Source organism: Hermetia illucens, chromosome 5 (assembly GCF_905115235.1).
Source record: "Hermetia illucens chromosome 5, iHerIll2.2.curated.20191125, whole genome shotgun sequence".
Taxonomy (NCBI): Eukaryota; Metazoa; Arthropoda; class Insecta; order Diptera; family Stratiomyidae; genus Hermetia; species Hermetia illucens.
In genome coordinates, this window is record NC_051853.1 from 71727569 (window position 1) to 71749548 (window position 21980).

The 21980-nt window shown below is 41.7% G+C and overlaps 2 protein-coding genes across 2 annotated transcripts in view; one reads left to right on the forward strand and one right to left on the reverse strand.

The window, feature by feature from the left end:
• Positions 1 to 1169: 1169 nt before the first annotated feature.
• Positions 1170 to 8748, reverse strand: LOC119658429 (TM2 domain-containing protein almondex). The gene is made up of 6 exons (XM_038065829.1): positions 8561 to 8748; positions 2076 to 2164; positions 1863 to 2015; positions 1692 to 1804; positions 1482 to 1625; positions 1170 to 1422 (listed from the first exon to the last, which is right to left on the reverse strand). Exons 1-6 carry the CDS (start codon positions 8652 to 8654, stop codon positions 1287 to 1289), a joined length of 729 nt encoding a protein of 242 aa, XP_037921757.1. The 5' UTR covers positions 8655 to 8748; the 3' UTR covers positions 1170 to 1286.
• Positions 8749 to 12397: 3649 nt separating this feature from the next.
• LOC119658332 (5'-3' exoribonuclease 2 homolog) overlaps positions 12398 to 21980 on the forward strand; it is a 42950-nt gene continuing 33367 nt past the window's right edge. The window contains exons 1-9 of the mRNA XM_038065671.1: positions 12398 to 12591; positions 12693 to 13428; positions 13487 to 13649; positions 13733 to 13883; positions 13945 to 14616; positions 14679 to 14768; positions 14825 to 14981; positions 18041 to 18403; positions 18467 to 18577. Of these exons, the coding sequence (XP_037921599.1) occupies positions 12517 to 12591; positions 12693 to 13428; positions 13487 to 13649; positions 13733 to 13883; positions 13945 to 14616; positions 14679 to 14768; positions 14825 to 14981; positions 18041 to 18403; positions 18467 to 18577 (2518 nt within the window). The 5' untranslated portion in view covers positions 12398 to 12516. The remainder of the gene's footprint in view (positions 12592 to 12692; positions 13429 to 13486; positions 13650 to 13732; positions 13884 to 13944; positions 14617 to 14678; positions 14769 to 14824; positions 14982 to 18040; positions 18404 to 18466; positions 18578 to 21980) is intronic.

Consider the following 21980-nt stretch of genomic DNA (forward strand, 5'->3'; position numbering starts at 1 on the left):
GAACAAGTATTCAAGAAAGAGGAGGGTAGTAAGGAAGGGTGGGAAAAGTTATAGAAAACTAAGAAAACGAGATTAGTTGAGCATTGGCAGATTAAAATCGCCGAAGTGAAAGAAAGGAAGAGAGGAGAACGCGACGTTAAGAAGACGCAGTGCCAAACAATTCTCCAGATGGGCGAGGCAAGCACAGGAAAAGTACATACAAGAAACAATAAACAGAACAGAGTTGGAGGTTGCCACGTAGGGCGACAAAATTATGGACCGTGATGCAAGGTAAGTTACCACCAAATGGTCTCTTTGGAGTCGATGTCTGTACCTTTTTGTTACGTATATTCAGAAGATAATACATGTTATAATTACCGCTCTCGATGTGGTCGGTCCTCGCCGGCTAGTCGAAATCCAACTGCCCCCATTGCAGGCCCTGTGCTCGAGCATGTGGAATGTGCGGGTCACCAAGTCCATGTTTCCCCCTTGATTTGTTAGATCAACCATCGCTACGACAATGTTACCTTTTAGTAAACCTCTCTTGGATATGTACAGCTGTTCATTGAAAGCTAACCTGGACGGGACCTTATAACAAAATTCTGTCTGAAATAAGATCCCTAGTTGTGAGAAGCGTGCTTTATGCTAGTTCTCAGAAACAATCCGACACAGGATTTGGTTCTACTACTGCTTGGCTTACCAGAATACGAAAGATTCGCACCACATGCCCAAAGCCAAAGCCCAAGTGCTCAGTCTATACTTTTATTTAAAAAAACTGTACTGTGTTTTATTACTTAAATCATCTGAGCCTTTTAGGAAAAGGCTCATTTCGGAAGCCATTTACATTTGTTTTCTTCGACCCTCTTAAACTAAGAGACAATTCTGACATACTAGATTACAAGCTAATGAGAAAATCTTAAGAAACACCTCTGCATGAAATGTTTGTGTCCCTTAAAATATAGAAAAACAGATAAGTATGTCAGCCTGTTCTTTCCCTGAACCTAATGTTGCGAACAAAAAATTTCATTGCATATCATAATTTAGGGGGGAAGGCCGTTACATATAGTAAAGACTAATGGCAAACTTCAGCTTGGCAACCTGCCCTCTCTACAAAAGACGCGTTCATATGTCATTATTTCTAACTTTAATATAGACTAGAATACCTGACCATATCTGTAAAACAAATCATATAGCTTGTGACATAAATAATATTTTTGCTGGAATTATCATTATAATATCACATTACTTATTTTCTACTGGTTAAAATAAACGTAAATATCTAAAGGTTTTCCTACAAAATATTCATTTCATATATAAAGCGAACCATCTGCGGGACCCAGGTAGTGTAAGGAAATTAGGAGTACATCAATGATGGTCCAAACCCCAAGTCCACCGAAGCTAAATAGCTTGCCGATGCCTTCTTGCCAGTGTCCCAAGTAGAATCTGGATAAAACCATTAATTATCTACTGTAAATGATAATATAAAAATTTAAGCCTGTCACCTATCTGCTCCAAAGCCTCCTAATGTTATGCTAATCATAAGTGCTGTGCTCCATTTATATCCTTGGGTCCAGTTGCATTTAACATTCTTCAAAAATGTTCGGCGACCTAAACACAGAACATCGTCGTGAACGGTGCAATTTGTTCTGAGGAATAAGTGAATACAAAATATAGTTAATAATTGGCCATTCGAAACAGTGAGTGGAGTTTACTTATAATATTGATCCGCCGAATTGCAATCCCCCTTTAGGACACAATTATATTGCCATAAGTCCGTTTGGTAGCAATATCTACAATTCATAGTTCTAGTGAAATGTCGGTCACCCTGTAAAGTAGATGAGAGTTAGTATCTTAATAATTTACGCGGTCGATCGGTTCCGTACTGCACAAGCAAGATTCGAATGCACCTCGCAAGTAACGTTCATATCCTTTCCATAGATGCATTGGTTGGTGTAATTGCACTTAATACATGTTGCCGGCAAAACATTGCATTCTACGTTGGTATTGGCTATAGGGCAGAGTGATGAATCTGTTTGCTGCAGGAGCGAAGTAAGTCCGTTAGAAACTAGAGGACATTGACGAACGCTGCAACTTACATTTTTCAGAATTGTCACTGGTGCATAGTCGACTGGTGTATTGTTCTTTTGTATTTCTGCTTTCGATGAATCTTCCATTGAATTTGTGGCTGATGATTGAAGTAAATATGATTGTTAGAGTGGTCTTAATCTTTAAGTTTGTGGTATGAAGAGTTTTATGCACTTGAGAATGTAAGATGCAAATATAAATAGAAAGATGAACAAATAATGTTATATTGCCCGCATCATCGAGGACCAGTGATGATGGTGGAGAAATAAAAAAGCAACAAATTGAAGAGCTCATTGAAAAGCCTTCAGGAAATTTTATGGTAGGACGTTCCAGGTGAAACTTCATTTTATCTAAACGACGAACTGGCTTGTTTGACAGTACGCAAACAGCAGCATGAAAAAGTGCAGTATCCACGAATTAAGAAGAGACATTACTGAATAAACATAAGGTGTTCCGGTAATGTATACCATCCAGTACGAGTTTCCGGTCCAAATTAAGGAGAAATACAATAGTACATCAGTGTTCATAATGGAAAATTTTAATGCCAAAATGAGTTTTAGCAACATGTTTGAGTATGTAGTATGGAAACATGATGTACTGATAATAGTACATGAGATGATCATCGCAAATTGGGATGCGATCAGCTTTATTGTGAGGTGCTACGGAAATATCATTTATGTACAACACTGTGCAAAGCGCTGGACGTTGACGTCTCGCATAAAAGTATCCAGACAAGAACAAGAGCGGGCCACACTTCAAACTCTGCTCCTTAGCCCGTGGTAAAGCAAATTAACCAGGTGAACATATTTTGTTGCCACCGTGACTGAAAAACTTACTGAGTTATATCGTTCCCGCTTTAAATCGCTCGGCAATGCCTCGGAAGTGGTGGACAAGCAGATCCTTCCATTGGTTTCTGTTCGAAGTATTCTCTTCATTTATTCGTGCCGGCTCATAAGCATAGTAGCGTTATAATCATTAACACCGAGTAAATGTTCGATATTCTGGGTGCATTTATGTTAGCTTTTGAAAAGTCGATGTATATTTTTCCCGCTGTGTTTCAATGGTAGTTTTATGTACAGAACAGCAATCAAAGACGGATGGTGAGGTGCGCTGCTTTCCTGGGGGCGATTTTGCTAGTAGTTATGGTGAGCAATCAAGAGTATTGATTAATACAGGGCAAAGTCGGCAATACGCCCGTCATCCTCATTGCGCATATCATCGACATTACCTCCGAGGTACCGGTTGTCACTTTCCATTTCTCTATGGCTATTGAGGACATCCAAAAGTTGAGGCCTGAATAAGGTCAACCTATTTTGACTGCCTGGATGGCGTCAACCACATCAACGCACCATCGTTGGCAGCTACATGAAATGTTCTTCAACTCCCGCCACGACTTCCCGAGACCCGAGCCCTTGGGGCGACTCACACATCAGCCATCTTGGGAGAGTGGCCACCACTGCATGGCGTACTAGATTACATCCCGTACTAGTGCTAAGCCTGTGCGCCGACCAAGTTTTTCGTCAGGCCAGTGTACTCCTACGATACGGTGGAGATAGGTATTGACGAAAGCTTGGAGCTTTTGGGTAACAGTGAAATTTACTTTCCATGTAGTACTTCCATATAGCAATACAGAAAGAACACTAGCACAGAGGTCTCAACTCAATTTTGGTATTGAGATAACTGCATTTACAGATAGACAATGCAGCGCAAGCGGGCAACAAGAGCAGGCACAGTTCGTCTCCATAAGAGGGGGAGCCTCACCGGATGTGATATGGTTATGAAGCATGGTAAAGTGTCGTCGTCACGCCCGCCATCACTCGCCGCGGTCAGTAGAGTCTTCAACCCCTTCCGTTCATCGATCCGCTTCCAGGTTTCCGCAGTCAGCCAGATCCCATGACGCCCCTTTGGGACATGGCCGACGACTTTTATAACACCGGAGAAAAAACCATTTTTGATGCAGCCCAATGCTCATCGATATTCTCAGGTGCGTTACTCAGTACATCTGCCATCGGATCAGCAAGATAAACCTCACACTGTCGAGCGACAGCTCGGTCATACAAGGGGTTGATTTTGAACTTAGGAGGTCGCAGCTCCCCAACCCTATGAGAGGAAACGGACGCAACACGCAAGTAGAAGCAAGACGCAGGCGGTGCAAATTTCAGAAATCCACGAAAGTCCTACTATTACCGTTGCAGCCGCCAAGATTGTGTTTCCCCATCACGTATCCGAGCAAGGTGGCATATCACTCATCAAGATCACAATTTCACCTTTAGGAAGCCTTCCCCGAACTGCGTTAAATTGTCCGTCGAAAGCATCGGAAGTATTCATTAGTGTGTAGCATTGAAAAAATTGTGATGCTCCTTAACATGGAACTGAATTTTGCAGATAGTAGTCTGTCAGAAACCGGCTCGCAGGTCAAGGGAGCGCGCTATGTGGTAGCAGTCAGAAGCAACTCGACACCGCTTAGGTTAAGAATGTCGAGAAAGCGAGCATTGTGTTACGTCGATATAATTTTTCTGGTCGTTTTCGAGGTTTGGATATTCCAATTTGAATTTTCAGGCTTCGGCCTCGGAAGGGAAATTTATCGTTGTCGCTGCCCAGCTCTGCTTTATCGCGCTACATGACTGGTGGAAAAAAGCGGGAATAGTTGGTGTATCGAAATTGCATGTGTTTTCCATGCCAACGCCGGTGTAACTTTCCAGTAATTCCCAACTGTTTGTTGTCAAACGACTCATCAAATTAAATCCACAAAATTTTCACAATTCATACACTAAAACCGTTCGATTGTGCAGTACCCTTGCATTCGGGAATTGTGTGGTGCCCCGAAAATCGATAAGGAGTCCGTGGCAGCGAGCAACGGGACCTCACCCACGAGGTCAAGGGGAGACGTGAGAGCATTTGGATTGGAAGCGGTGGTTCTGCTTCCGTGAGGCGAGATTGGGTCGATTACGAGTGTTTTCAGTCGCGTAGGAAGGCGAGGCTAAATGTGTAGAAATCGGATGGATCCTTTCTGCGGCAACCGCTAGACTTGCCGTTGCCATTCAGTGTAGGGCTCGTGCGATTCGCAATTAAAGTTTTCGGGAATCCAAGACCACTTCTGTCATGTCGCCCTCACTTTCCGCTAAAAAAGGCCGGGGCTGCTGGCTAGCCGCAACATCATAGTCAACATCATTGTATTTTCTCGTCGGTTAGTAACTTGCTCTTGTTGAGTTTTATTGGTTTGTCGGGTCCCCACAGTTGTAGCAGTAAAGCCACCCAGGTGGGATGCAACCATTTAGTGAACAATCTGACGAAGAAAAACCGTTTCGAATAGCCGACAGTTGTCACAGATTGGAAGCGAACGCTCCCCAAACGAAAACAAACAAGATCGCAAGCGGACGCAGTAATTTTTTGTTGCACTTGGACGTTTCTATGAAAAGAAGAGATCATTATTATGCATATCAGTTGGAAGTTTCTATTTCATATTATTTAATTGAGATTCAAACTCCTAGAGAGCGTAAATAAAAAAATACTACCATTGGTTTTTATTCAAATTGGGAGACCGGAATAACAAAAGTGAAAAAAAATATTCCAATGTAGCCTGCTTATCTATGTATATGATAAGGTCAATTTAACTTTTCCGGAGAGGTTTTAGAATATTTTTTAGAAAGTAGAAGCCATATATTTACTAGAGAAGAATGTATCTGCTTAGGTAATAGTTCCCAGTGGATTTGTCGAGACAAGTTAATACTATTCATTAGCATTGATGTGAAAAAAAAACTGTTTCAAAAATTGAAAACTATATTTGAACGTAACGTAAAACTAATACGCTATATAGCTATACTCATATGAATACTAGTTTTTAAGATAATTAAATGGAGAGAAAACATTACCCCAAAAGAATTTAACTCTGTACAGAGCAATTTAAAATTGAACCATAAAGAATACCCTCGCATGTAATGCTTTTTTCATAATAAATTACTCTAGGTACGAATTTGCAGGCAACTCAACATACACTGCCTCACCTCTGCCCTGGGTGGTATTTGCTCCCTTTTATTAATTCAAAAACACGTCATACGTAATAATTATAACGAACACAATTCCGCCTTGTAAAAATTTAGGCCTAAACTGGCCGCAGATAAAATAAAATTTTGTTTGAGAATTAAGGAATTCCTAAGTCCGCCATCCACTTAATGGCGGACCGGGCAAGACAAAATTTTATTTTAGCCTCGACCGGCTTAGGCCTAAAATTTTACAAGATGGATTTGAAAATGTTACAAGATGTTTTTGAATTAATAAAAGGGAGCAAATACCACTTTGTAACAACTTCGGTCACGCCGCTCCCAGGGCAGAGGTGAGGCAGCGTCTGATGGGTTGCCTCTGCCCTGGACGAAACTGCAAGTCTAAAATTTTGCTTCTTGGGTGCTTGCATAAGAATGAGGATTCCGTGGACTACAACCGCGAAAACATGTTGCTTGGCCCGGTCCACCATTAAGTGGATGGCAAACTTAAGAATCCCTCAATTCTCAAAGAAAATTTTATATACCAAGTGTACCACAATAAAACGCGTTGATTTCGGAATTCTGCTTAAAGAATGTTTATTCAAAGTATATTTCATTGCTAATTACATATTTTTCTCATCTTTCGAGTAATTTATGAATATCACGCTAGCAAAACTCTTCCCTCTTCGGCGCGAACCATTCACCAAGTCATTTTTCCATATCTTTCGACGAACCAAAGCGCCGCTCAACGAGTCCGTGACCCATAGTTGGAAACAAGTGTTAATCGCAAGGAGTCAGGTCTGGTCAATAGGCGGCATGGCGTAGAATTTCTCATCTGCATGTTTCCAACGTGTCGCAAACGGCTTTTGCCTGGTCATGTAGCATTGTCATGAGGGAAAATGATCTCGTATTCCCTTTTTTAGTAATTTGGTTATATTTCAAGCAGCGATCGATTCAAATCATCCAATTCTTGTCTACCCAATACTTTTTAGCCGTGAGATTCTCAAAAACAATCCACTTTTCATCGCCAGTAACGATTCGATAAAAAAGACTTTCTCTTTTATAGTACGAGCAAAATTTCACAGGTGCTTTTTCGTCTCTCCATCCCTTTTCTTGTTCAACTCATTTGATACCCATCTTTGATCTTCTCAATCTTCTTCATCTTTCGTGAACGGTGGGAAACTGTTTGTTGGCTTATGCTCGATTGTTCTTGCGAATCCATCCAATATTAACTGCAATTTCCGCGTCCTTGCCGAAATCACTACTTCTGAAACCCAGAAACTATTCTTCACAAGTGTGTTCCGATGAAGCACACTCTTGCTCCTTATATGGTGTAAAATGCGTCATATTAAACACAACCACAAAACACTATGCAAACATTTTTTCAGTTTATCATGTCTGCGCGTTTGACACTTGCTGTTGTCCTATCAAAATGAAATGAATGTGAAATGTTTATATCACACACCTCGTTGGGCATCTATCTGGTGTCCCAAATCGGCATTTCATAGTTACAATGGTAACTACAATCGCCACAAAACCCCCACCAGCAAGTAAACTTCAGGGAAAAAGCCAAAGGTGTGTCCTGCTAAATATCTTCTAGAGCTTAGAGGCCTCGCTGATTCCCACGATTATCAGATGTGAAGTGAAGTGTCCTGGCCGCAGCTAGTTTAAATGTAACCAGCCTAGATTTGTGATCTGACTGACTTTCTCAATCCGGGTCATCAACTAGCTGGAAACACAAAATTGTCGCAAATAGACCAACCGAAAATAACATTGGTGGGAGTAGACTATGAAAAACTTCGATTCGACCAAGTTAAATTCCCGACAGAGACTCATTCAGGTTGACACGATTTAGCATAAGTTCTCAGTTACCAATATTTGAGCTGGGGTCGGCAGTGTACACTGATGACACGTCGCAGACTAGTCTTGACGAAGGCTTCGGGTTTTTGCGCAACAGTGGTGGTCGCTTTCCATGTGCTACTCCTATATAGCAACATAGAAAGAATATTAGCCCATAAGAGTCTCAATTGGTGTCGCTTTCTTCTCTGTATAGCGGTGCCAACATGAGTCTAGCCGGTACTAGCCCAAACTTAGGAGCCCCTTTTCGAAAAGACCACCGTAACAAGGTTAACATCGAGTTTGGATATTGATTCGGTAGCAAAGGTTGGTTTGAAATCAAATGATCAAAAACATCAAACAGTGTGTGAGTGGTTTGGCGGAGATCCGTCCGAGCTCTAGGAAAACGACCTAGAGAAGTACCACGCATAAGATGGGAGGACTCGAATTGCCGCAGACGACAGATCACTCTTGAAACTATATAAGTGTAGCGATCATTGAATCAGGGTAACTAGGGGAAACTATCCTCTGACCGATGATGAAAAACAATGGAGTTTTTATCAATACGAGACGTCAAATTTAAAATGTGTTTTCATCCATTCCTTTCTTCTTTAATGTAAATGGAAATGTATCTTTCACGATTTAGAACGTTGACCGTTCAATTCCCATTTTTAAATTACCTGTTTGAGATTGTTTGATTCCATTTAGGAAAAATAAGGCAACGATAGCCAATGCCGATTTTACATCAACTTTTACACATCGAGTGGAAAACATTTCACATACTTTTGGAACTTTTCCTCACTTCTGCCGAATTTCACTGTTTGTTTACAACACAGATGACGTTTGATATCAATCTAAAAGTTGCCTGTCAGCTTATCAGCTGTAATCTCATCGTTCATTTTTCAGAGATGAACGCATAAAATTAATTGTTCATCCAAAATGAATTCTTTAAAGAGCGGTGAATATAAAACAAGTCGGGAAACCGGAAGCTGGACGCTTCAGGTACGAAAGGTTTTGTGTATTTCTTAGTACGTAGCAGGTGATATATGCATATATTATGTGACAAAATCCACTTTCGGATGATATTGACATTCATAGTCTTCAATTTGCGAAGAAGCCACAACTTTGACGTATTATAACTTTGTTAGTAATAGTACGATTTCCACCAAACTTAGTAAGATCATGCTCTATATTATACTCTATACTGTTGTGAAATTTCGTCGAGCTAGCATGAACTTAAGGGGGGTTTTGCAGTCAATTACTAAAAATTATAGTAATATACTATTATTAACTTTATTTGTACAGATATTACTATGGAAGGTATTTTGGAGCCCAGGCACCATATAGTGGCAGCCTCCTGATTTTTTTCAGATTTTTCGGTTGGGTAGTTTCTGAGAATGGCCCCCTTAAAGGAATGATCACTTTCAACCCCCCGCATTCTCCACCTTTCTAACAAATGTCAAAACTAAGGCCAGCTTCGCAAAGTACTAACCGAGGCCTTTAATTTGATACCCCACATGACTATATTTGATGAAAAAAAAATTTACACCCCCCTTTTGCATGTATGGGGACCCCCCCCCCTTAAATTCGTCGTAAAAGGATGTAACTCACTGTATGCGTGAGCGTTCACAGTTCCCACCTCTCTACCAAATTTAGTGTCAATCGCTACAACCATCTCCGAGAAAAATGCGTGTGACGGACAGACAGACAGACAGACAGACAGACAGACAGACAGTAAACCGATTTTAATAAGGTTTTGTGTTTACACAAAACCTTAAAAACATCCAAAAGAGATGTGAATACAGAAATAATGAGAACTTTTTTCATTAAATACAGTCTTTTGGGATATCAAATGAAAGATCTCGATTGGCACCTTATGAAACAGGTGTTATTGACGTCTCGGTTGTAAATTACGAAAGTGCAAGTTTAAATAGTGCCGACTTAAGCGGGCTTTAAAAAGCAAAATGTTTACAAAATCGATTCCAGCTCCTTATTGATTAGAACTACTATTATAATTAGACCTACCATATCTAAGTCAATTTGCTTCACCTCGAGACCACGTTTACATTTAATGCGTAACATTCGTAAATTTTCCATAATTAAACCCACCATTTTCACATGCCATTCGAAAGCTAACATAATAAGGCAACTTTTGTCAACCTTGCAGGCTTGTAAGTTTAAAGTACCGTTACAATATTGTGCCTTAAAATTAAGTTGAAAAATAGATATGATTTTGTTGGGCAAGGCAAGCAAACGCTTTAACTCTGTAATGGTAATAGAGTGGCCATTCCATGGAATAATTTTCCTGAATCAAGTGGTGCTATCTGTCATAAAAATTTCTACCATCGCGGACCCTGTATAATGTCTAGGTCTAAAAATACACTCATCATATCTGCTCAAATAAAAAATATCATATTTTTTAAATTCATTGAAAGCCTCCCTCGAGTTCATATTAAAAGTGCAGCTGTAGGGGCCATAACATAAACCATGATATTCGAAAGTGGAATTCGTACCATAATAATGTTTTAGTAGTTCCAAAATGTTGTTTTCTGTACCCTGTCTGCATACATGGAAACAGCACGCACACATGGCAATTTTATGAGCACATGGCAACTGTGTAATCCTAATTTTGTGTCATATTAAAAAAAAAAGGGGGGGGGGTCTCCGTGCATGCTTAAAAGGGAGAAGCGGAGCAAAATGCGCAAATTTAAAATGATACTCGAAAACGACTTAACCGACCCAACTGATTAAAGATTGCGCAGAGCCCGCTGTCCACTCCAAAGACAGGTTTCGATTCGACTCTTTGTTTTAAGTACGAAACTGGAATTGACTTTGGAGCGCCACAGCCACTCCACCCCCAGTGCTGGTCGCTGGCTACAGACAGAACAATGCCCGTCCGTTTGGTAGTTTAGCGGTGGTGGTGATGAGTCTCGTGATTTGGGTGACAAATTCATTTCTAGACTCCGAAAGAACTAGTGCGGATGGACGTAGAGAACGAGAGATCTGTCGATTCAAAATGTGCTGGTTTTACATTGTCGGTGAATGTCGGTTGCTACTTTGAAAGGTAGCTTCTGCTTTGGGAGTGCACACAAGACGTGACTCCTTATCCTTGACGGATAGTGTGTCTAGAAGCTTATTCAATGGTGCTAATATGTCAGCAGCCTCCGGAATGCAGTTATAAAGGAAATTAAACATTCCTAGAAATCGACGGATTTCGGTGGCTCTCTATGGGTTAGGAAAATCCTCAATAGCTTGGACCTTGCGTGAAGAGATCTGATACCTTCTGAAGAAACGATTTAGCTGAGGTGCTCCTCTTCGTTTCTGTCCAGGACGCATTTGTTCCGGTTGATGCGTAGTTTCGCGAGAGACAGGGTGGAAACAAACTGTCGCAAATACCGGAGGTGTTCATAATGGTTGTCTCAAGCCATGAATAGTAGCAGCACCGTGTGGGCAGACAGTCCCGCAGGGGATGGTCTATGGTGCGTTGGAGGGACTGTGTTACGTTTCGAAGACATATTGATGACCAGGTGAAATGGAACGGGACAAATATGATCGCCGTCTTTGGAGTGTACTTTTTTGTGATCGGAATTTGGCAGAAAACCTTTGCAAAGGTCGACAGCAATTCTTGCATCAAGTGTTCGATGATAGACAGCAGATAATGATCCGGATTCGTGCAAGCGTTTAAACACCTGTAGTTGCAGGTGATTCGCCGTGTGTCGTTTGATTTTGAGATGAGGTTGAGACGCCAGGTTGGCTGATTGAACAATGGTCGAATGATGTCCTGCTCCGGTAAATTACAAAGTTGCTTTTTGGCGGCTTCGAAGCGTGGTCCTATTTCACCCTTGTGCAAGCGTCCGAAAATCGAGGAGCCAGTTGTGTGAATCCCATGATACATTGCAATTCCGGACTTCCCGGAGATGGCTGTGGATGTGGATAGATGTTTTGAATAGAAAGATGCTATGCAAGAAGTAAAAAAATGCACTCAAAATTCAGCCCTGACAAGGCACATTTTATATACTGGCTTTTCATTTTTAAAACCAAATTCAACTTTTGTATTATTAAAAGAAATGTTCTAGCCAAATCAATCATCAAAGAATTTGATTTCTCCCAAAATCTAGACTCATCATATTCTCTTAAGTTTATGCTAAGAGGAAAAAGAAAATCAAACCATAATATAAGCCACAAGAGCTGATAGATTCATATAAATGTATTTATTTTCTTAAGACATGAAATAAAGACGATGAAAATAATTAATTTTTCAATCAAAAATAAAAGGCCAAAATGGAAAGGTAAATATTTTTTATATATATATTGTTTACTACTCCTTCAGTGTGTAATCATAAAACGTTGTTAATTTTAGAAAAATTACCAGTTTGGCACATTTCAGTGCCTCACTAATGTCATTAAGAAGAAAAGACCAGAATGCTAAAATCGGCAGTGAAAACGCACCTTCAAAGAAATTCATTCCGGATGAATCGTGCCGCGGGTACATCCCGGGTAGAAAGTGCGAATTCGCTTCACTTGCGGTTAGACCTGTCATTTAGTGTCGTGGTTTCATGTTTGCATTTCTGGACGAGTAGAGAATACTTTTTTCTTTTGCATTTTTGAATAGTACCGAAGCGCAAAAAGACCGAAAATGGGAGTACCAGCATTCTTCAGGTGGCTGAGCAGAAAATATCCGAGTGTAATCATCGAATGCGTCGAAAATAAGGTAAGTGCGGGCTGAAACCCTGAGTTAACCTTCTTGTCACCGGAGGAAAAACAATATGCTCCCGCAGATTACTAAGGCGGTTTATTTTGGCATTTTAATAGCAAGTTGATGACACTGGGGCAAACATTTACGAAGACGCGACACTGCCTAACCCGAATGGCATTGAGTTCGATAATTTGTATCTGGACATGAACGGGATCATCCATCCTTGTACGCATCCAGAAGATAAGCCGCCCCCCAAAAATGAGGACGAGATGATGATAGCGATTTTCGATTGCATCGATCGTCTTTTCGGGATCGTGCGTCCCCGGAAGCTTTTATACATGGCGATTGACGGTGTGGCGCCGCGCGCTAAAATGAACCAACAGCGGTCCCGCCGTTTCCGTGCGGCCAAAGAAGCAGTGGAGAAACGCGCAGAAGTTAAGCGAATCCGAGACGAGCTTCTAGCTAGAGGTTGTATCCTGCCTCCAGAAAAACCAAAAGAGGAGCATTTCGACTCTAATTGTATTACTCCGGGGACGCCGTTCATGGAGCGATTAAGTCGCTGCCTTCATTACTACATCCACGACCGCATGAACAGCAATCCTGCCTGGAAGGGCGTCAAAGTTATCCTGTCCGATGCTAACGTTCCAGGCGAGGGAGAGCACAAAATCATGGATTATATTCGCAAGCAACGATCGCAGCCCGATCACGATCCCAATACACAACATGTGCTATGTGGAGCCGATGCGGATTTGATTATGTTGGGACTGGCTACGCACGAACCGAATTTCACCATCATTCGGGAGGAATTCTTGCCGAATAAGCCGAAGCCATGCGATATTTGTGGTCAATTTGGTGAGCTCCACAGCTCTTAGTGTCAAACGACTTAATTAATTCTTTATTTTGTTCGCAGGTCATGAAATGGACAAGTGCCAAGGGCTGAACGCGATGGATATGAACTCAAACATGAAACCTGACATTGCTGTAGGCGCAGAAGTGAAATTCATTTTCGTGAGACTGAGCGTGTTAAGAGAGTATTTGAAAAGAACTTTGGCCATGCCAAATTTACCTTTCAAGTAAGTGAAACTTGATTTTAACTTTTGCGTTGAAAACCACCAACGACCACACAAATACGCTGAACCTTCTTTCACGTTTTCAGATATGAATTCGAGCGGGCACTGGACGACTGGGTGTTTATGTGTTTCTTTGTAGGAAACGATTTCCTTCCGCATTTGCCTAGTTTAGAAATTCGCGAAAACGCAATAGACCGGCTGGTGGAGCTATACAAGAAATGTGTATACAAGACAGGGGTGAGTTGGACAAATTCGGAAATAACTTATATTTTGGCTTAAATTTGATTTCTGTCCTCAGGGCTGGCTGACAGATTCCGGGGAAACAAAACTGGATCGTGTCCAAATGATTCTGACCGACTTGGGTCAGGTTGAAGATCAGATTTTTAAAGAGCGACAACGCCGCGAGGAACAATTCAAGGCTCGTGAAAACGCCAAACGTCGTCGTATGGCTAATGAACGACCAGATTTCTCGAATATGCACAATTCACAATTTGCCCCGACACCGCTCGGGAGAGGAATGCTCCCGAACGCCGTTCAGAATCCACGACAGGAAATGGCACGGATTCGAACAATGAACATGCAACAGCAGGCCGGCATGCATACAGGATCGGGTTCAGGAGGCCAAAGGAATGATGGGCCCCATGGACGCAAGCGTAAAGCAAATGAAATGGCCGGCGAAGAGCAGCCTGAAGAAGAAGAAGACTATCAGAAAAATGATGAAGTTCGTCTCTGGGAAGACGGTTTCAAGGATCGGTATTACGAGTCCAAATTCGATGTGGGACCTGAGAACGAGGGATTTCGGTACTCAGTGGCCTTGCAGTATGTGCGCGGACTCTGCTGGGTACTGAAGTATTATTATCAAGGCTGTGCTTCTTGGAAGTGGTACTTTCCATATCATTATGCCCCGTTCGCTTCGGACTTTGTGAATATCGCTGGATTATCCACTAAGTTTGAGAAAGGAACAAAGCCGGTAAGGGGAACTACATACAACAATCATAGAACGCAAAAGTTCTTAACTGTAAATTCTTTCAGTTCAATCCATTGGAGCAATTGATGGGCGTGTTTCCGGCTGCAAGTAGCTCCCATGTACCTGCACCTTGGGCGCAACTTATGTCTGATCCGGTAATTTACAATTCTATAAATCAATTTTAAACTCCTGACCGTGATTCCATTTTTAGAAATCCACGATTATTGATTTCTATCCAGAAGATTTCAAAATTGATCTGAATGGCAAAAAATTCGCTTGGCAGGGAGTTGCTCTGTTGCCGTTTGTTGATGAAAAACGTCTCTTCAAAGCTTTGAAACCATATTATTCGAAGTTAACAGCAGAAGAAGGTTAGTAGGAAATCTAAATACAGTTATTCCACAGACGATAGTAGCACCTGGCGTGGATGGTGCCTTTTCAGCGATGTTAAAGTACCTAGACCGACTTCTGATATGTGCTGCTCTAGGTTAAGTGGCATCTCGTGACACAAGGTGAAGGCAGTCTTCATTTTGGGGTAGGGTAGGTGAGTCCGTTTAAGCTTAGAGTGTTAACCCCCCAGCTAAACACCTCCCCGTCATTGGAGAAGTAACGTAGAACTGTTTCCGGGCTAGCTTTCCCGCTTGCCATGTTTCAGGAATCTTCAAGACAGGGAATTCCTTTCACTAGTGGAAAGGGAGAGGAGAAGTTAGTTCAAGGAACCCTTTGCCATTCCGTTCATCCACCAGTCGAGCTTAATCTTCTTCGCAACAAGAAGAACCCGAACGTAATGCAAAACATGCCTCTTTCTGTCAGCGCTCCGCAGCATTTCTCTGACAAGCTCCCCTGTGACTGCATAAAATTGCTGACTAACCCTTTGCCACCTTCCACAAGAGAAAAAGATGTAATCGGCATCGTCCACCATCCCATTGTAGAATAGGCAGACAGGGCATCCAATTTTGTGCCCACTTAGTAGTTGGGTATGGAAATAATCAATTTCACCATGCTTTCTATTCAACCACGGATCTAAATTGTGAATGAGCCGCGCAGTCCATCTGACTCTTCACTCATTTTGCCAAGAGCGTTGCCATTGAGTACCGTAGGTTGCCGTTATTGACAATCAAATCCTTGCGGCTGGCGTTTCTTAGCAAGAATTAGAACGGGGACCACCCCCACGATCAACATCACAGCCGGTTCTGACGCAATGCAATTAGACGAGGTGCTTGCAATACACCTCCGCGCCGTAAGGCAGAACGTGCGTTGCATTCATAAGGAGACGTCTCCTGGTAGATATTGGACCCCTAACATTCGAAATTAGCCGACTTAAGGCCGAAATTCCAGCTCCAGCCTTGTCCGCTGCTGCTTTCATTTCAAAGATGAAGAAATTCATTTTCGAGTTGAGGTACTTAACCATTGGTTTTGACTCTATAGTCAATTCATCGCTCGATATGGAACGCAGGATCGAGAATCTCTTTCTGATCAAGATGACTAATTCGTTTTTTCTCAGAGAAATAATACATTCGTTACCCCTCGCATCCATAAACCAAGTGTGCTTTCCGCCAGTTCAACAGGCGTCCAGCAAAAAGTTCCGAAACATCATCTGCATAAATGGCCAGGGGGGACTTCTGGCATATCAAGTCTTAGCAGACTAGGAAGCACTCCAGAGGTCCGGACCTAGTATCGATCCTTGGGTTACCCCCGACATGATCTGCTTTCTCCTCTGCCCCTCTATCGTCACATAGAGCAAGGATTGGTCTTCCAGATAATACCTCAATGTCCTCAAGAGGTAGCTTTCCTTAAATCAAACGTTACGAGGTGCACTATCCGTGAAGATTGGCGGCTGTTTGCTTCAGTTGAATCGCACCCACGATTTCCATAACAGCATCTACCGTGCATTTCTCTGCTTCAAAGTCGAACTGCCTCAGGGATAAGTCGCTTCAGCGAGTCTAATGTTTATCAGTTTTTCGGGCTTTTTCCCACACCAAGTACACACAGTTGTCGGTATGCAGACGACAACTCTGGGTCTCCTTTTGCTGGAAGCTTCACAGGCTGCTATTATCAGGTTCATCGCTGAATTTACGACCGTACCACCTGCAATGTCACAACCACAGAAGGGCCCTTCAACGCAACTTTTTTTATTCTAAAAGCTTCAGCGAATCTTTCGATGGTCCACCAGCAAGTAGAGGGCCGGACTGGTGCATGCCGACAAATAGCGTTTACTACTTCCAACGCGATGTATTGGTGGTCATTTGCCGGGAAGCCCTCCAGAACTTGCTACCCCTTCACCGGCGACTCCAGTGATTTCGATGCAAAAACTCGAAGTTGAGTGCCGTCCTGAACTAAGATGGCAACGGTATCTTATGAGCCGAGATGCCATGAAGTTGAGCCCATGTGTCGGTATTATTTGCTGATTAGCACTAGATCAGCTTTTACATCCGTAGCGAACTGCGCTAGCAACTTGTGAGCGGTTGCACTCCCATGCACGTTCATTTTTAGAATGCAAATAATACTAGACGTGTGCTACTACTTTCCAGTTCTTTCCCCTTCGGGGTGCTTCATTATTTTCTTGAAAGCTTGTTCTCTGCAAGCCGATAGCGCTGCCTAGCCCGTTTTATCTTAGGTTCACTATTAATGGCCACATCGATATGTTTCTCGTCCATGATTTGCGAGAGTGAGAGTTGAGTGAGGGTTGAGTGATTTGTGTCAACCTCATCTGTGATTTGAAGGGCACTGGTTGCTTTCTGCAGTGTGCAGATGAAGATACGAATGTTGTTTTGATGATGCAGAATTTGGTATCTATGCGAAGACACTGTGAACATGATGATGTTGTAGCGATGGCTGGTTTGTCAATTGCGCCTGAACGTTCCACAGTCCATCCGACCCTCCGTTGGACTTAAAACACCATATACATACTGGCAAGCCGGACGGCACCATCGATTCAACTCTGGCCATGAAAGGCGTGGAGGCACAAAAATGAGATATTTTTATGTTTGAGCGTCTATAAAAAATGTTCCTGAGCGATGAAGACACACATGCAATTTTCGCTCATTACCTTTCCGGTCAGCCGGTTGGTGGTTCCGCTTTTCAATCGATCACCGGCAGTCTGAACAGGTCAAAATGACAGGCCAGCCGGGAATTCAAGTGAGCTCACTTTGTTGTAGAATGGACGAATTATTATGATGACGTCATACAAGTTTTAGAATGCACGAAATTCACACAAAATGTAGAAGTTTCACCCCCTAGAACTTTGTTAATAACAGTTCAATTTCCTTCAAACTTCCCAAAGTTATGCTTTATGTTATCCTTTACCAAGTACTCCAGAGAAAATAAGCGATACAATTATCGTTCACCATCTAAATTTCTTTGTATAAAAGCTACTTTATTTATTTTGAAAGAAAAGTCATCCTAATTTGTTCCTTTGATTTCATTGCAGTAAAACGTAATAAACGTGGAGATAGCCGGCTATATGTTACCCCAGAAAATCCAGGCTTTAAATTCCTTAAGACACAGTACAATCGTAAGATTGACCCGAACATTGAAGTTCCCATATCCATTCAAGGAATGCAAGGTGTCATTCTATTATCGGACGAATGTGCACCAATGGACGGAATTGTCGAGTCACCAATCAATGGGCAACACGATATTCACGAAAATCAAGTTCTGACAGTCCGTTTCAGGGATCCCTCTTATGGAGATGATTATATTTTCCCAGCAAGAAGACTTCCGGGAGCTATCGATCCGCCAGTTGTATTGGCACCGGAAAAAAGAGACAGGGACAACTACCGCCCAGCCATTGGTGAGTTGATGGATCATTTGCTGTTTCTTATTTTTGTTTCTTATACATTTTCTTGTTATAAAGGATTTAATCGCGACCTGCCACAAGCATCACTTGGCGATGCTGGTCACAGAATGCTCAACCACCATTCTGGTAACAATCAGCAGCGGGAATATTCCTCGAATAATTTCAATGGTAAGTCCCTTTTTATTATCTAGGTTTATTTGTGTTCGAATGAACATGAATTAGCTATGTTGATATCGACTGTAATTTGGGTCAAGGCTTGATCTTAGGTGCCTGATTTGACTTTATATTTATCTTCTCCATTGCGGATTTCCCCTAAAGTCTCAGCTTGTCGAGTTTAGGCTATTATGATGGTATCTTCAGGTAGAAAGATTTTCTCAATTCTAGAAAGTATGCTGATGACTATATTGTTGCATTTACTGAGGTGTCTGATATCCGTAGCAAACTTGATCTAGTTCAATTGCCTTATTTTTTAAGTAGATTAGACCTTTGAAATCGGTTATTAGAGGTGTTGGTGTGAATGAAACCTATTTTCGGCAGTTACTGGAAGCAGTGCACTGCGTTGTGCGGTTATTGGAATATGAGAATCATTTCGATAAAAAAGCAAATTTATTATAAAAAAATAATGAAGGCATTTCAACATAAAAGTTATTCAATTTTGCACTTCGTGAAAGTGTTCCTTGCAGTTCTAAGCCACTGTCGCTTTCTTGTAATATTAAAGAAATGAAGCCATTTTTTATTTGACGTAACGGTGGGGTCGAAAAAAATCGTTTTCTTCAATAATGTGGGAGACCTTTGCATGGTTGCGCTGAAGCGATATCCGTTTTTCGAGCCTGTTGATCTTTGCAATGCACTGCAGGCTATCGACAAAAGTCGATTGGTGACAACCAAACTGCTCCGTTAGTTTTTGGGTCGCTAACAACGATATATTAATTGAGCATCGTCGCCGCAAGGTTCGCGCATGAGGCGATGAGGTTTCGTAGTAGTTTCTCCTTGCTCGAATTCGTACAGCACACAAAAGCGCACCCGATATTTTCACCCGATCATATTTAAATTATTTTTTTTCTGTCAAAAATCCACTAGAAGTAAACAAAAAAACATATTAGAAGATGCATTAGAAAACACTTCTTTAAAATAAACACAAACTTTTAATCTAACCATTAAGTGAAATTTATATTCCGACAACCTAATATTTACGTACCCTGTTGTCGTAGATTAATCAAAGTATCCGTTTGTTGTGGTCGATTTGGGACTAGTACATATTGAGAGCAGTGCATCACCCTGAAAGAAGCGGGGAAAAATTGTTCTTGTTGATTGGGGCCGGGTTTTCCCATTTGATATGGTGTTGTTGATAGGTTCGGCTACCTAAATTTTTTGGAGATCGGAACGGGCTTCGTTGAGACAATTATGGATTTGGAATAGTTGCAAAGTTATGCTAGTGTTGCGTATTCTCCGAAAGGCGTGTAGACGGTGAATGAATTGAAGATGGATCGCAAATATTGGGAAAAGTAGCGTTTCGAACGTCTTGACAATGGGGGATAATAAAATGATAAGGTCATTTGTTCCACACAAAACCTTATTAGAATCGATTCAATGTCTGTCTGTCTACCAAATACGATTTTTTCGGCAACGGCGTTTGGTAAGAACGTGTGGTCTGTGAATCTCTTTACATATAGCAAGTGACGCCATTTTGTGTTGGGTTTAAAGGGGAGTTCCCCATACATGCGAAAGGCTGCTGTAAAATTTTTTTTCACAGAATATGGGCATGTGAGGTATCAAATGAAAGGGTTCAATTAGTACTGAAACTGATTCCATATTTGATATTGGGTGGACTCAAAAGATGGCCCTCAAAAAGTGTAATAGGTCTCGTTCCCAGAACATATTTTCTTCTTTTTCTTTATCCTTTGTCCCGTTCACAAGCGGGGTCGGCTCGTCGTGATCGATTTCTCCATTTGGCTCTATCGAATGCCTGATCTGGGTGCAATCTCGAGGCTTTTAAATTCCCATCCAGCGTGTTAAGCCACCATTGTTTCGACCTGCCTTTTGGTCGTTGACCATCGACTTCGATGTTCAGACCAATCTTGGTAAGTTAATTCTCGTTAGCACGAATTGCGTGACCATAGCATCGAAGACGCCTCTCTCGCAATATTTCCACGATCGGTGCAACCCAATAACGATTACGGATATCCTTATTTCAGATGTGATCAAAACGTGTCACGCCACTAGTCCAACGCAACATCTTCGTCTCCATTACCGCAAGACGCCATTCATTGTCAACACTCAGAACCATAGAGGGCGACAGGACGGATGGCATTGCGGTAAATTTTAGATTTGAGACGTTCGTTGATACGTCGATCACAAAGAACACCAGTTGTGGAACGCCACTTCATCCAGGTTGCGTTAATGCGCGAAGCAATTTCGTTGATCCGAGGTATTTAAATCACTCAGTTCTAGGCAGATCACTGCCGATGACAGTGATTGTGCCTGTTTCATTGGGATCGGTCGTCAAAAATTCAGTTTTGTTTCGATTCAATCTGAGACCGTGTTACATAAGACGATCATTCCCAGAACATATAATAATAATAATAATAATCGTTGGCGCAACAATCCATGTTGGATCAGGGCCTTGAAGTGTGTTAGAGCACTTCATTCAAGACCGTAACGGTACACTAGGAGGCAATGTGGTCAGCATTGTGCTCGCCCGAGATTATTACCCTGATTTGACTCAGGTACTCATTCACAGCTGAGTCGACTGGTATCCGACGTCAAATCACGATACAAATCCCTCTGCCACCAGCGAGATTTGAACCCCGACCTTCCGTACGACAGCCTTGCGCTCTAACCACTCAGCTATCCGGACACATTCCCAGAACATATCCAATCGGAAAATCGGAAAAAATAACAGTGGTGTATCTACACAAAATCTAGGCCTCAAACTACATCCCTTCCGATATCTGCGAAAATATATATCCATGTTTTAGAAATTTAGCTGGAAATCTCTTTAAGTTCATGCTGGAAGTACAAAAACGATATAAATGATAATGTAAGGCCATAAATTTGGGAAGTTTGAAGGCAATTCAACTATTATTAACAAAATGATAGAAGATGAAACTTTTGCATTTTATGTGAATTTCGTGCATTCTAAAACGTGCATGACGCAAGCATAACTTATCGTTTCGTCAATATCACAGCAAAGTGAGCTCATATGAATGGGGGGTCGCAGGGAAACATTTCGGTTTTAGTTTTTTAATTGTTTATATATCAATTACTCGAGACAGACATGTATGCATTTATATGTATATGCTAAGGAAGCTTTGGGATTATGCCTAATTCAGATAGATAAATTTGTACATTAAACCAATGGTAATCAATATACATACTGCATATGTACATATGTATGCTTTTGTGCAGGAAGTGTGTACAATATCTACGTCTGTAATATGTACGTATATCTTGTAGTTTGAAAAAAAAAATATGAAGGAATGTTTAGGCTTTTTAGCCATATGTGAATGACACAAGATCGCGAAGCTGACGCTCCAACTACTTCAGCCTTGTACCGTGTGATTGGGTGATA

Coding starts and splice junctions, on each gene's coding strand:
- LOC119658429 (XM_038065829.1), bottom strand. CDS start 8,654: ATGTTTTCCACTCGATGTGTAAAAGTTGATGTAAAATCGGCATTGGCT. Junction 2,016..2,075: donor CAGTGACAATTCTGAAAAAT/GTAAGTTGCAGC, acceptor TCGCTCCTGCAG/CAAACAGATTCATCACTCTG. Junction 1,805..1,862: donor ATTCGAATCTTGCTTGTGCA/GTACGGAACCGA, acceptor TCTACTTTACAG/GGTGACCGACATTTCACTAG.